At 36.8% G+C, this 14,922-nt stretch overlaps 2 protein-coding genes across 3 annotated transcripts in view; both read right to left on the bottom strand.

Moving 5' to 3' along the window:
- Positions 1-1,414, bottom strand: part of tns2b (tensin 2b) — a 20,479-nt gene extending 19,065 nt beyond the window's left edge. For both annotated transcript variants that reach the window (XM_016515994.1, XM_016515996.1), the window contains exon 1: positions 910-1,414. In XM_016515994.1, the coding sequence (XP_016371480.1) occupies positions 910-1,023 (114 nt within the window). In that variant the 5' untranslated portion in view covers positions 1,024-1,414. The remainder of the gene's footprint in view (positions 1-909) is intronic.
- Positions 1,415-4,613: 3,199 nt separating this feature from the next.
- Positions 4,614-13,823, bottom strand: LOC107711078 (eukaryotic translation initiation factor 4B-like). Its single transcript, XM_016516001.1, has 15 exons — positions 13,698-13,823; positions 11,755-11,899; positions 11,340-11,511; positions 11,109-11,225; positions 10,973-11,027; positions 10,730-10,876; positions 10,055-10,189; positions 9,749-9,877; positions 9,391-9,646; positions 9,209-9,282; positions 7,363-7,606; positions 7,244-7,272; positions 7,015-7,150; positions 5,810-5,882; positions 4,614-5,013 (listed from the first exon to the last, which is right to left on the bottom strand). The coding sequence occupies exons 1-15, from the start codon at positions 13,783-13,785 to the stop codon at positions 4,939-4,941; spliced, it is 1,875 nt and encodes a 624-aa protein (XP_016371487.1). The 5' UTR covers positions 13,786-13,823; the 3' UTR covers positions 4,614-4,938.
- Between the last annotated feature and the right edge of the window lie 1,099 nt (positions 13,824-14,922).

The following is a 14,922-nucleotide window of genomic DNA, read 5'->3' as shown; positions in this document are numbered from 1 at the left end:
TATGTTCATTGGCAGGATTATCCTTTCAAAAATATTCATCCTTACAGCAAAATATAGCTTTACACTTGCAGTGTCTATTAAGCCGCATTTTGACCAGTGACGGCAGTATAAACATTCATAACAAAACCACTTAAAGCAAGTATTGACTACTGACAGCACCTAAAATATAAACTTTATTCTGAAATCTTGATGTTGTTAATAAGTTAATATAACTATATAACAACAATTATAGTCAATATAACTGTATCAGCCAGTATCCAGTCACATACTATAGCATATAATATAATATAATATATATGCTAACATATTGCAATAAAATATAACATAGCTATAGTTAATGCATTTGGTATCATGAACTAATTATTCTAATTATACTAATTATTTATAATTTATTAAACTAGATTAATGTTCATTTGTGCACCATACATTTGAACATTTCAGGCTGTAGAAAATGAACATCATATGAATTAGGAATTAACAAATTATCAATGAACAACAGTATACTTAACATTAAACTGGATTAGCAAAGGCTATAAAAAATTTTACTTTTGTTTTTTTAGTTCATAATACCTAATGCATTATCTAATGTTAATGAATGTGAACTTAATGTATAGTGTTACTAAGATAACTTTTATATAGTACATTAACATTACTACATTACATAATGCAAAACAGATCATTAGTTAAAAAGTTACCAATTAATTAAAAATAACAAGTTGTATATGTTTTACATATGTTCTCTATTGATTCTCAATTCAACAGATCCCTATTTGAAAACCCAATATGACTGCAAGTATGTAATGATTTACAGAAGACATAAAACAACCATTGAGGCAGACCCACTGCATTTATTGCCTGGAGATCTTCTTACCAATATATGACCCCATGCACTCACACACACACGTGTACCTCTGTTAAGCTGAGAATCTCTGCATCCTCTGTGAGGTCTCGTGTTTTCGGGGGGTCCGAGGGCTGGGGATTCCTCTCTTTAACCCAACGCTGCTTGCTGAAGACACAACCCATTCTACTTGCTTAATTCCTCCTTGAAAATCCTTTCCTTCTCCTCTTACTCTTTCTTAGCCCTTCTTTTCCTTAGTCTTCAGTCCAGGTTGCTCCTTGTTTTATGTTTCCCTTGTCCTCAAGGAAGTCTCCTTGTTCCTCAATGCCTTAGCGTCCAGTTCCAACACAGAATCATATCTCTCACACCTTCTTTTTCATACATTCTCTCCCACTTCCAAAGTCTCCCTCTTCAGTCTCTCGGGGTGTCCTCCCTCTGACTGTCTCTTGAACCCCTCACATGCACACTATGTAACGCCCTCCTCCGTCTCTCTCGCAGCTGTTTTTGGCAGGCTTACGTCAGACCCTTCCTCTTCTTTGGCACTCGAGCTCTGCTCACCCACTGGGAGCCATCACACACACACTCACACACAACCCCTAAGGCTTGTATTCCAACATCTCTCCACCACCCAGTCCCTAAGTCCGCACACAGAGAGCATTAGGTCTTCTGTTCCTCCTCATCTCCATCTTTCATTGGCAGAATGAGACAACAAAGCATCTGTTCTTGTTTTTTCACATCCGCTCCGTCCAAGCAGCACTCGCCTCCCATCTGCATGTGTGGGTGCAATACTGAATAAGTTACTGTGAAGCACATGAAACCACAAAAACTCTTCCATGAATAAAATTCCATTCATAATAAAGTTTCTGTAAAACAGGGCAAGTTGTAACATCAGTTCAGTGAATTAAAAATGGGCTACAGGGTGAAGGACCACCATCTTCCTGAGGCAACAGTAGAAGTTGTAAGACTCTGAGTCAAAAAAGATTTAAGATTTGTAAGACAACAACATTTTGAGGTAGAAAATAAGCATTTCACTTCTGAGTTATAATTTTATTTGCAATTATGTTAATGAAGGTTACATCTTGTTGGAAGACTTTTTATTAAAAAATAAAATAAAATAAATATCATGACCGTGTTTTCAACATACTTCTACTGGACGAAAACACACAACTTTAATTTATAATAGATAAATATAAAAATATTCTATAAAACAAAATAATAAATGTTCAACACTCCCCACTTTCCTATCCATTACGTAGCTACTTTTCTCAAAATATCTACACAAAACTGTTTGTGTCAAAAACAAACTACAATTTAAGGTAATTTGCATGGCAAATAATGTTTGTCAATTATTCATAATGTAATTACAGTATAGCATGTGGCTAGATATAAGTATTCTGCAGTGTGATAGGCTACTGCATTTCAAATGAATTCAAATGTTTCTGATTATTGCATAATTATCATTCACATATAATGCAGTTTATAAACAATCCATGTCATGAGGTTATAAGAACCTTATGACCTTATCTTGTGACTTCAAAGACTGTTTTTACTTTTAAACATTTGCGCATGCAAAACTATTTAAGTAAACTAACATAAAGCTAAGAGACTCAAAAAAGCAACAAAATTGTTACCAAAAGCTACCAATACATAAATGTTTTTTGGTTACGTAAGGTCGCTCTAGTAGGTTCTGTGTCCAGAGACCACCAGTTAGCACCAACTGTCATTCTACAGACAACAGAAACAACACATACATGCATCTGACACAGCAGAAAACAACACTGAACACACAAAGCACTGCATCTGTCACTAGAGGCTATAAACACAGAACATACCTTGATTCTGCTTTTTGTTTCTTACACCCAAGATGTCTCACTACTATAGGTTGGGAAAACATGCTAAAATATCAATTACCAATGGATTTAAAAGTTCTAAATGTTAAATAAATAAATTTTATTCATTCATTCATTCTAGAATATGTACTGTGGTAATTCCATCGTATTAGTATCATGGTACATTCATTGTGAGTAGCCTACCAGGTATTATCATCTGATACTATTCTTGTACCACGGTAAGTATTTGTCTAAAATCCCGTTTACACCAAGGATAATAACTATGGTAACTATAAAGTTTTAATAGTAGGCTAGTTCAAATTATGTGGGGATAGGGAACTCCACATGAACATAATGTTCAACGAATTTTATTATTATTTTTTTTTTTTTTTTACAGCTGAACGATAACATTCTGACAGCCAATCATAATACACCCATTAAAAATATTGAGCATTTAAAGTGGCAGTGCGGGCTTATAATAAAAAGAACTTTATCGTAAACGCTGAAATCATCATACTTGTCGTTTTTGGTGTGAATGTGTCGCAATAAATTATCGGAATAATTTCTGTAACTATTTTCATACAGAAAACCTGTAACTTAAGGCCCGTTCACACCAAGAAGGACAATTAGATCTTAATATTTAGTAATTGTATGAGGATAGGGAATAATAACCAACGATAACAACACAGAGTGATATTGTGACAGCCAATCAGAAGCCATTGCATCTAAAGTGGCGTTGGTTGTATTTGTGTAAACGCAAATAGTTTTTTGTTCTTGGTGAACGAGATGTAATAACTTTTATCATTAGAGTAAATTTTTGTTTATCAATACCCATTAACTAGAAGCCAAGCAAACATTATTTTCTGCCCTAAAATAAACCGTATGGCAGACCAGAGCCATGGCTTGTTTATAAAAGCCATCAGGGATGACATAAAAACATTAAGCTTATCAAATCTGATTCATCACAAAACCAGAGTGCGTTTTTAATTGTCATTGAGCTGCAGTATTTCTATGTGTAGGCACATTGGCAATGCACTCATAATAGTGAATGCAGCTACTGAGTCCTTACAAGTTTTAAGGATTATCAGTAAAGAGAAAATGCCAGATCAGACAACTCTTTTCTCTTTCACAAACATTTTGATAATATATATGCACTGTAGTAACTCTGTAAGGATAGAACTGCATTCAAATCAGGCTACATGCAAGAGAGGTTCAGTTAGGGCAGCTGGGAAAACATGGATGAACAGCACAACATGACCACACAAAGAATGCAACAAACTCCCACCCTAGAATGGGCCGTAAAATCCATCCAATAAAGCAGTTATGGGAAAAACACCTTGAGAAACACACAAAACGCAAAATCATTCAAAGCTTAAGAGAAAACAGCTCGAAAATGTCACAAAACCAATTTTCTTGTGGCACACATACAGCCACTGGAGTCCAACTGTGGATTTTCATGCAGTCAGATTTTTCTGATTAGTTTAATAATATAGTCCTTGGGAAGGAAACGCATTAGGGGTCTTGGACAGCTTTTCAATACTCAATCACCAAGGGACTGGGAGGATCTGCACAGCCTCAGTGTTGGACCATTACATTGGTTTGAGAGCACTTTGAGGGAGTTCACTATCCTGTCCTGAGAACATAATGCTACACAGGTTTGAAATGAACAGATGACCAAAATAAGAGAGAAACCTTGAGTTTCAGTCTGAAGCATTTAAAGGATTTGAGTGGAAAGCCTATCCTTTGGCATACGCCTTCTGAGGGTGTTTCTGCTAACCACGAACTCTTCAGTGGGAGATTTCAACAAAAATGCAACATGGTTTATGGCATTAAAACACAATACTGAGCATTATGAGTGAACAATTAAATAAAATCTATGAAAAAGCTACTATGCATCATATTGCAGTTGCTGACTGAATTAACCAAAAAAGGAATTCAGAGACAAGTTACAGTATCTTACATTTTTTTTATTATAACGACTTTCAAATTAACAATGATTTTCAAATGTCTACATGTATGAATGCATTTGTCTACGTACGGCACTGATTTATTTTATTTTATTTTTAATTAAAATGGGCCAGTTTTACGAATACCAGTATAAATTTCCATAAACGTGACAGAGAACAGTATTGTGGGTACCTTGGCCATCATCCCTTAAGCTACACCACTCCCTCATCATGAGGAAACTCTAATTTAACCCCTCATTTGATCATTCAGTTGCTCTTTTCTTCTGTTCTGTGTTTCTGAAGTTAGTTGATCCTTGCTAATTGTTCATTCCTCTCCATCTTCTTCTCCCTGGTCTCCATCCATTAGTAGGGCAGCATACTTACTTGCGGAGCTGAATTGCTGTAGGGACAAAAAGAAAGTTTATGACCTCAATGTTTGGGTGCTTCTCATTTCTTATTTGTGCATCCTCGCGTCTTAGCTCCACCCCCCCTTAGGATACGAGGGCAGGATGCAAAGAAAGGAAATGAGGACTGAGGAATCAAAGGATGAACACTGGAATATTCTTGACCACTCAAGCGTCACTTCAAAGCGTCATCAGCTGACCTAAAGGGATCTGCCCTTGTGTTGTTGAAGTTCGTTATTTAAGGCATTCATAATAAATATTAATAAAGCAAGATGGCCTGTTGAAATATATGACATGTATGGCTTAAAAACTGCTTTTTAAACTGCAAAGATAAAATATAAATGTAAATTATTACGACAGATGTGAAGGGGGAGGAGAATGTACACATGCGTCACGTTTAGTTGATAAAACACTTCCGCAAAGGATACACCTGTGTATCCACGCTCATGACTCCTTAGGAAGCCTCCTCACTCCTCGCCTCCTCGAGGTGTAATTAGAGAATTGAGATGTCCTACAAGATGGCTCGATCGGTTTCCGAGGTCATAGGATGGAGGACGGAGGAGCGAGGAAGTGAGGAGGGATATTGAGAAGCACCCTTTGTGATCAAGTAAGAGTGGTAGAAGAAAATAATTTTCTGATATTTCTTTCTGAGCAAGAAGTTTACACAACAGTGGGCTGAACAACTACACTAATATATAGGTTTCTACAACCAATTATTTTCAGGGTCTAATTTTTCTTGTCATGTTGACTACATCTGCTCAGTGAGGTGTCAGGTCCAGATGAAGTACTCACAGGAGGAGCGCTCTCTTCATATTTCTTTGGTTCTGAGGCTATTCTAGGATCTCGTTCCCGTATGACCTCCTTCCTGTCATTTAAAATTCATGAAAGGGTTTAAGAATAGATAAACAATATTATATTGAGATCACACTAAAATGTATGTCGATAGCAACGATAAGCTCTGGACATTCTTACTTATTATGGATTAATTTAAGTCTATCACACAGCAGAAAAAAACATGACTACAGCCAGACGGTTCATGCTGCTAATAGGTTTGCCTGTTCTACGTGTCTTTGTGTGAATGAATAGTGCTGTTTCATCTACTACAAAAACTCAAACGTGTGTTTTCAGCATCTGCGTCTCAATATATGAGGACATGAATGCACTAACGTCATCTCCAGAGCAGCTCTGAGTCACATTTTAGTTGAGAAAAAAAACAGTCAAATACAAACTGAAACTCAAAAGATCTTCATGACAACCCAGCATTTTCAGTTTAACTTGAAGAAATTATGACAGAAATATATTACTGCTGTCTACTAAAATGAACTTCTCAAATTAATAAATATCGTAATTTTTAGGGATTAATTCAACCAAGATTTTTTTTCTTCCATGTTTTAATTAATACAGTTCTGTTGTGCAGCATCATATTTGACAAAAAATTAAAACGCAATGTTTTACAATACATGAATTGTTATTTTCATTGGATTACATTTTAAATTCTTATTAAATTGTTAAAGTTTTATTAATTCACTTCATTAGAAAAAAACGCATAATTTGGGGAAAAGTTTAATGAATTTCATGGCGCCCTAAATAAAAAGGTAACTATTCTGTGGAGTTTAATTGTGAAGAAGCAAGTCTTACAAACATGTGGTAAGCATTTAATTCCCCAGAAATGGCACATGAATATTGATATTGTATGATATGGTAAAAAAAAAATATATATATATATTGTGATAATATTTTTGGTCATATAGCCCAGCCCTAGTGTTAAATACTTTTCGGACAGCATTTTTTCTTACAGCTTCATTTGTAATAAAATGCTAGTTGTAAGGACTATTTTTATAGACCGTTTTAGAGCTTAGCAGTTCCAATACACTTTTAATATAAAGAAAAGTAATTTAGATTCAGATACTGCTTTTTAGTCAATGTCATGTCTATGTAGTTGTACAAATTCATATTGTACAAAAAAATTTAATTCACATTTGTGAAGGCTGCCTCACCTGTCTGCAGTTTCTCTCTGTTTGTCTTTGTTTGGGCAGTCAACTCCTCTTCCCAGACCCCCTCCTCTCCCAACTCCTCCTCCGCTTCCCTGAGGCACAACTTTATCCCTTCGAACGCCATCAACCCGGTTTTCATCTAGCAAATAGTACAACAGACAAGTGTGAAAACTGTATATATTCATAAAAAAATTTTCCCAGTCTTTTCAAGTGTTATTGTGGGGACTTTTACCTTTACCCAATACTCTCTCTTCAGCTGACCTAGAAAGACAAAAAAACACGAGTGTTATTTGTGCTTCATCATTGCGTGTTTTATATTTGTATTTCCATAACTTGTGAGAGAAAGGACACCTGTTGGGTTTAAGAGCACTTTTGTTGCTAGGGGCAGCTGAGGGTGGTCCTTCCTTCTCATTAGCACCACCCCCTGTGCTGCGTTTGGCCCAGGCGTTCTCTTTAGGTGGAGGAGCTGGCATTACTTTCAGTGGAAGCCCTCCCTGATTGGAAGAGGGTGATGGACATGCAGGAGAGATCGGCTCATCCTCTTGTCCACTGAAGACTTCATTCTCTGAATGTTCACCATCTTGACTCCTAGATCCTGAACATCACAGATACAGAAGTAATTATTTAACACTTTGTTACTAATGTCAGGACCTTTTCTTTTGTAGGCATATTTGCTTGGAAAAAAAAAAGTTTACAGGGATATGTATTCTCACTATCATTGTAGACATCTTCAACCCATTGTTATTTTAGTAGTATTTATATACTTATATAGTATTTATTAATATTTGTAATTAATTTTCATTTGTATTTATTTTAGTATTAAAGGTGACACATCATGAAAATCTGACTTTTCCAGGTTTTAAGTGCTAATCAGGTCCCCCGTGCATCTACCAACCAAGGAAACGTGAAAAAGATTAACCTAGTAACTTTGTTTTGGTAAGCCTTTTTCTGCAAGAGTGCTGCTGCCACACAGATCTAAAATAAACATGCAATTTATTTCCCAGCTGTTTACCTTCACAGACATAACCCACTGTTTTCGTAACTCATGTGTGTTTTTAACGTAAACTTGTGTGTGAATGAGAACTTAGTTTAGTACTCACATGCTGTGACAGCCGCTTTCTGTCCGTGTGCTTCGGATGATGTGTTCTCTCAGAAAACCGTATATCAGAAGTTTAAACTCATATGGTTTAAAACGCATGATTTCATCTCGATAAACATGACAATCAGAACCAAAACAGATGTTTTTTTAGTAGGTACGAGCTGTAATGGCACAGCTCTATTCTGGAAAAGAGGGCGGGGAGCAGCAGCTCATTTGCATTTAAAAAAACAGGCCCGAAAAACAGCGTGTTTCTGCTTCCACTCAAAATAGGCATTTTCAAAATGATATAGACCAGGCGCTGAGTGGTGCCAATCACAGCACACACTGGCCCAGCGAACCAATCACAGCACATTTCGTACTTCAGAAGGTGGGCCTTCATTTGATACAGGAACTATTCGAGCCGTTCATGCCAGACTGGGGAGAGAGGTGTTGTAATAATGTAAAATATGTGAAAAATACTGTGTTTTTCGAACAACCTAGTATGAGAGCCTGTTCTAGTACACCCCCAAAACAAAATCAAGACTTTGTAAAACAGCATAATAAGACCCCTTTAACATTTCAGTTTCCAAGGAAAAATTTCTACTGTTCATTTAACTTTAGCTTTTTTATCTAATATTTATATTTTATTTTAGCTTTATTTTAATTTAACACAAATATTTTTATTAGTTTTCGTTAATACTGCTTCAAACACGATCTGTCATTCATTCACTGCAATTAAAGAAAGCTAATATAGTCCTTCTACAAGGTTTCTTTACGACTATGATTTTTAATACCAGTTATAAAATGTAGCATAAAATGCTTTATTTATCGTTTATCAGCCATTATATGAGTTATAATTCATCAGGATTGTAATATTAGTGCATAGCTAATATACATGCTTTGATAATTGTTTATAATTTAGCGCCATGCCAGCTACCACAGCTATAATCATTGGAAGAAACAAAGTAAATAAAACAGTTTATAAATAAACAGCACACACTTTATATAAATAATCTTTGATTAAACAACAACAAAAAACGAATCTGGCCTCATTTCATTAAAAATCATAATCAACTAAAAAATAAAGAGAAAGAGTTAACACATGCATAAATGTATTACCTTTAGGTTGCGAGGATTCACTTCCTGCACGTCGACACTCTTTAGATTGCTCTTCATTTCTCCAACTCGAGTCTCTATGTAAAAAAAAAAAATGAGACAAATTCTATAAATACTCTTTTATCACAATTTAAAAGTTACGTTTTCAGAGAAAATCTCTTTTATATCAACCCATCTATTCTCACCGGTCTCGTGGTCGTCTCTCCGAGGCCCTGTTCTTGTCCTCTTCCAATTGTTTCTGGAGTCGTTCTTGTTCTTTCTTCAGCCTCTCCTCCACCTCTCTCTCCTTGGCAGCTGTGTCCACAGGTTTGGCTGCTCCAAATATAGAGGAAGCCCTGCTGGAATTAGCAGTGTTACTCTGCGGAGACAAGCTTCCGCTCTGTTCCTCCTCTTTTGGGATGCTCCGTGGCTTCAGGTTTAACTTGGGCCTCTGTGGAGGGCCTAGAATGAAATCGGATTAGTTTAGAAACAACATTCCTGATATTAAACTTGTATCTTTAAAGCTGAAGTGTGTTATTTCTGCATTAACATAGTCTCATGTACCCCTCTCTTCTCGTCCATCATCCCTCCTGTCTAAACGCTCTTCTCGATCTCCATCTCGCTGGTCATCATAGTCTCGCCTGAAGCCACTGCTGAATCCTCGCCGTCCTCCACCACCACGTGAGTCATAACCTAAGACAATCACAACCATAGCATAACTTACAAAGCAAACTGCAATTAATAACCCACCAAAAACACAGAAACTTAAAGAGAAATTAACCTGCACTAGCATTTACTTTCATTTTGGGTATCATATGAAAAATTAAGCAATGTTTTTTTTGTGAAACCCATGGACGAAACGCTACAAACCTCCACGATCATAGTCTCTGCTACCTCTGTCATCATAGCGTTCTCTACCACTGAAGCGATCTCGACCGCTGTCATAACGATCATCACGTCTTGGAGCATCTCTGAATCGGTCCGACTCATAGCGGTCACGTGACCCTGCAAAAATATACCACAATGAGTTATACAAAGAAGTACAAACAACAGTGTGTTAACATAGTCAAACCAGATTTAAGATGAAATCTATTTAACCTTGACTGCCAATAACAGCAGCATAAAGTTTCTTATAATTAGGGATGCATGATTTGGTGGAAATAAAAACATAAAAACTAAAATTGCCATTGCGATTTAAATCAAAAACAACAACAACAAAATGAGCTCCACGTTTGCTATGCTTGTGTGTAGAGCTGCACAATCTGGCCAAAATTTTGTGATTGTAACATTATGACTAATAACAATTTAATATGGATTCATTTATATTTCATTTATACAAATAATATGTCAACTTGATAGAATGAAGGATGTATGCAAGTTGTTTTAAAGAAAGCATTTATAACCACTGGTATTTCCTTGTAAAGAAAACAATCTTATGATATTTAGACAACTTAAACTAGTCTAAAACAATTCAGATAACTAAATTTGCTGTCAAAATGAACGCTGGTTTAAGCATGATACAGAGTTTGCATCTGTTTAACTTACTGTCACCGTATCCATCGTCTTTGCGTGGTCCATCATCCTGGTCCCCGCTTGGCCGTGCCCTCCAATCAGAATCTGTCTTATCAGGGCCAAAGTCCATCCCACGACCTCTATCCCTGTCTCGCCCCATCATTGTCCCACTGTCCCTCTCTGGAAGAAATATAAGAAAATATAAATTATGATAATAGAAATATGCTTTCACAGAGGCAAAGACAACATGAAGGAGTTTGTATATCTTCAGTTCACCTTTGTCATTGGATTGATCTGCGATATCCACCCGGATCCGTCTGTTCCCAAGATTCTACACAAATGTAATGCAATGTTAACTCAAAACAGAAAACAAAGGCAATTGACTGAGGTCAGTATTTTACTGACAACCCACCTCCTCATTTAGACTGAGAGCGCGCAAGAAGGATTCAACATCATCAAATTCTGCATAACCAAAACCCTTAAGCCTCTCTGGGTTATTAGGCTCCCGTGGCAAACGTACTGCACTGATCTGAGAATACACACAAAACATATCCAGTTACACACAACCTACATTTGTCAAGCAGCTAAGAGTAATATTTCCTGATAGGAAAGACTCAATGTAAACTTGCAGATTCCCACTGACCGCAAGGCCCCTGAAGAAGTCTTTGATGGATTCCTCGCTGACATCATAGGGAAGGTTACCGAGGAAGGCAGTGTAGGGTGGGCTGCGTGGCAGCCGAGAGCGGTCAATCGATTTACAGTCTGGAGGACTCAGAAAATTGCGCAGTCTATGATTGATTGATACAAACAAAATTCTTGTAGCTTCAGATTATGGCTGCACAATTCATTGAGAAAAGAAAAAACAAAACAAAAAAAAAACTACTGGATTTCTGCCCCAAATCGTGCAGCACTTCTTCAGACTATGATTCCATCAGGTCTGAGGATATCAAACATGTTTGATATTTTGAGCAGCTCTTAGAGCACATGTTGTTTTCATTTGTCACGAGTCTCCTGGCTTTTCAGATTTTAAAAGTCATGTAGTGCATTCCAGCGTTTACTCACCATCTCCATCCAAGTCATCGGTCTCGTCTGCCCAGTTGGTGGTCTTTGTGCTGGGGTAACTGGGGGGTACACTGCCACTGCTATCATTCGCAAGGAAGTCATTCAGGGTCAGGGTCTTGCCCTTCTTCTTATTCTTCTTAGCTAATAAAGAAAAACAGATGCTATGAGAACACCAAAACAGACGAATTCCGTTATTTGATAAATACGTTGAACCAAACAGCTGACAGTAGTTTGGAATAACTTGAGGGTGAGTAAATGATGACAAATGTTCATTTTTGGTTGAACTACACTTTGAACGGACAAAATGATTGAAGTAGTTCAGCATACTACACCAGAGAGAAATCTGCCATTTCACCAGAAGATCGGGTCAGAGTTATGACATTTTGATTTAGAATAAAGTCAAAACAAATAAACATATGCACGGATGAAATGTTTACAATAAGATGCATTTTGAAAAAAGCTAGGGTAAATTTTAATTTGATGCCACCATTAACATTCAGAAGAAGAAGAATGTTTTAATGTTTCCACCCTAGATGGGCCACATGGTGACACAGATAACAGATGTAGCATGACCATGCAAAAAACAGATAGGCTTATTCAAAAGACATTATCTCACTATTTGTTTATTCTCTAATATCTGCTTGCTTTAACAGTGAAATGTCACTACACTTGTAGAGGATTTCCAGGTAAAGCCTATTAACACCCTTCATTAAATTGCATAAAACCCAGAACAGACACTAATAGCTTTCACACCAGTGAGCAATGTCACACCTTGTGCAAAAAATGCATTAGCGACACTGCAATCAATGTGGGGGGAAAAGGTGACATAAGACAAACTCACATTATGTTTGTTTACTCTAGAACTTGTATATGCATTAGTTGGACAAGCCTGGAAAAGCAGAAGCACAATTTATGATACCACTGGTGTCAAATGTTACTATCGACTTGAAATGTCAATCAGATGTATCATTAACAAACAGTTTCAGATAATTTAGTCTTTCCCCATTCAAAAAGATAAGAGCTGTACTTGCATAAGTTCTGTACATCTAGCTGCTTGTACAAGCCTTGGAAACACTTGCTAACTTACTGAGAAATATATATATATATATATGATGCATAAACCCTCTTAAAGTATTTACCCTCTGTAAAGTGTTTTTACAGAACTAGTCTTGACATACATTTTAATACAGAATAATACGACATGTTTTTTTGGTCATGAATGACTCGATTTTAATAGAATGAATTAGTAAATGATTCAATGACTCGACACCAAAAAAAGACAGCAAAAGGACGCCTACAGGCGTAACGATGCAACTGCACTGAATAAATCCGTAAAAAAAAGTATTTTTGGGGAACACATAAAAAACAAGTCACTGAAACAAACCCAAATCACCAACCCAACCGCAGTTCTTTTGAAAAAAAAAAAAAAAAAAGATGAGAGAAAGTCTATTTCAGCTCTATGCCCACGGCTCCACGCACGTGGTGACCTCTCCGGTCCCGCCTCTGGATCGTACTGCGCATGCGCGCCAAGCACGGGTTATTAGCACTGAACTTCAGGCACTATCATTTACCATAATATCAAAACTTTACGTGCATTAACCTTATAAACTACCACGTACATTAAAACACCCTAACATCCGTTTGCAAAATTTCGTCCCGTCCTAAAACTGCAGAGGAGAACAAGACAGACGAGGCACATGATTTGGCCGCTAGCAAACTGGCTAACTCATTTGAGCATAAGGCTTCCCCAATACAACTAATCCTTCGTGTTTTCAGTGTATTTTCCCAGTATATTTAGCAGTGCGGTTATCGTAAAACGCACACAGTGAATGCCATAACCCTTACGCTTGAACCCAAGAGTGCTCTACAAACTTGTTTAGCGCTGTTCCGCAAAGAAGCCTACAAATGAAGGCAGACCGCGAGAGCGCATTTTTCTCACCTGACGCCGCCATGTTGGAGAGTGAGTGGTCTGGTGGAAGAGTCCCGGATGAAGGCGTCAGGGATTTGTCACGGGGGCAGGCAGGCATCACACCCTCACTCACAAGCACGAGAGCATGTTTTAGAAGTTGCACTTTGTGCGGATGTGAAAACTGGTAGTAATAATTTCTGGAAACAGAAAGCAACAACCAAACTGGAAAACGGAAATCCTTGAGAAAATGGCATAAATATTTAATACAGGCTTATTCAACTTACTTTTCTTGTTATCTTCATGTAGTAATGTTATCATAACAGCTTTTTATTTGATAGGAAATTACTTTATGGTTTATGCTTGTCTTTTGTAACAAGATATACAAGCAAGAAGTTGGTAGGCAAATTCTGTCATTTACAGTACACACCCTAAAGATTAGGGCCATCGCTAGGTTTTCTGGGCCCCTTATATTGTGTGTTGGAAATGGGCCTTTTTGGTTACCTTGAGGACCTACATTTATTTTGGCATACGCTTTTATCCAAAGCGACTTGCATTACATTGAAAATATGCATTTTATCAGTTCACACATTTCCTTAGTGTTGCTAGTGTGCTAAAAATCTTTCTCTTCGCATGTCTCTATATCTCTACCGCAGATCCATTTTTTTACACAGTGGATACATCTTTGAGAGGCAAGGATGGCCTCATAATTGGTGAGGGAAAATACGGGTTGGTTTTCTCTGTGTGGAAGCTCAGTGTGGCTCTCGGATGGTACTGCAACTTGCATTTCTACATATCAATTTTACATATCCAAATCCGTAACAGTCTGATAATATTATTTTAAAAATTAAATCTACTTTTCAGATGAGTATTGAGCAGTGTGTTTCCATCACTTTAATATTTGTACATCCTTGTCGTAGCGGTACAAAGGCATGTATTTTGTACCATGAATCTACAAACACCTTTTATCCACCCCCATTGGTGTGATTTATAACATTAAAGACACTACAAGCCAGATGATGCAAAGTATTTATTTAGTCATTTATATAATACAGATTACAAACAAGAAATTATATTATCAAGTTATGCTATTATATATTCTGCTTGTATGATTTTGTATGTTCCATAAAATTAATTTTGAAATATTTAGGTACAATTTTGACACACAAACATGATAAATTAATCATTAGTCTGAAGAGGGAAGAAATTAGACATTCATTACACATAAATTTTGAAGAAATCAATTTAAAATTAATTG

The sequence above is a fragment of the Sinocyclocheilus rhinocerous genome, unplaced genomic scaffold (assembly GCF_001515625.1).
Source record: "Sinocyclocheilus rhinocerous isolate Xijiao unplaced genomic scaffold, SAMN03320098_v1.1 scaffold85, whole genome shotgun sequence".
Lineage (NCBI taxonomy): Eukaryota > Metazoa > Chordata > Actinopteri > Cypriniformes > Cyprinidae > Sinocyclocheilus > Sinocyclocheilus rhinocerous.
This window is presented reverse-complemented; position numbering and strand designations above follow the sequence as displayed.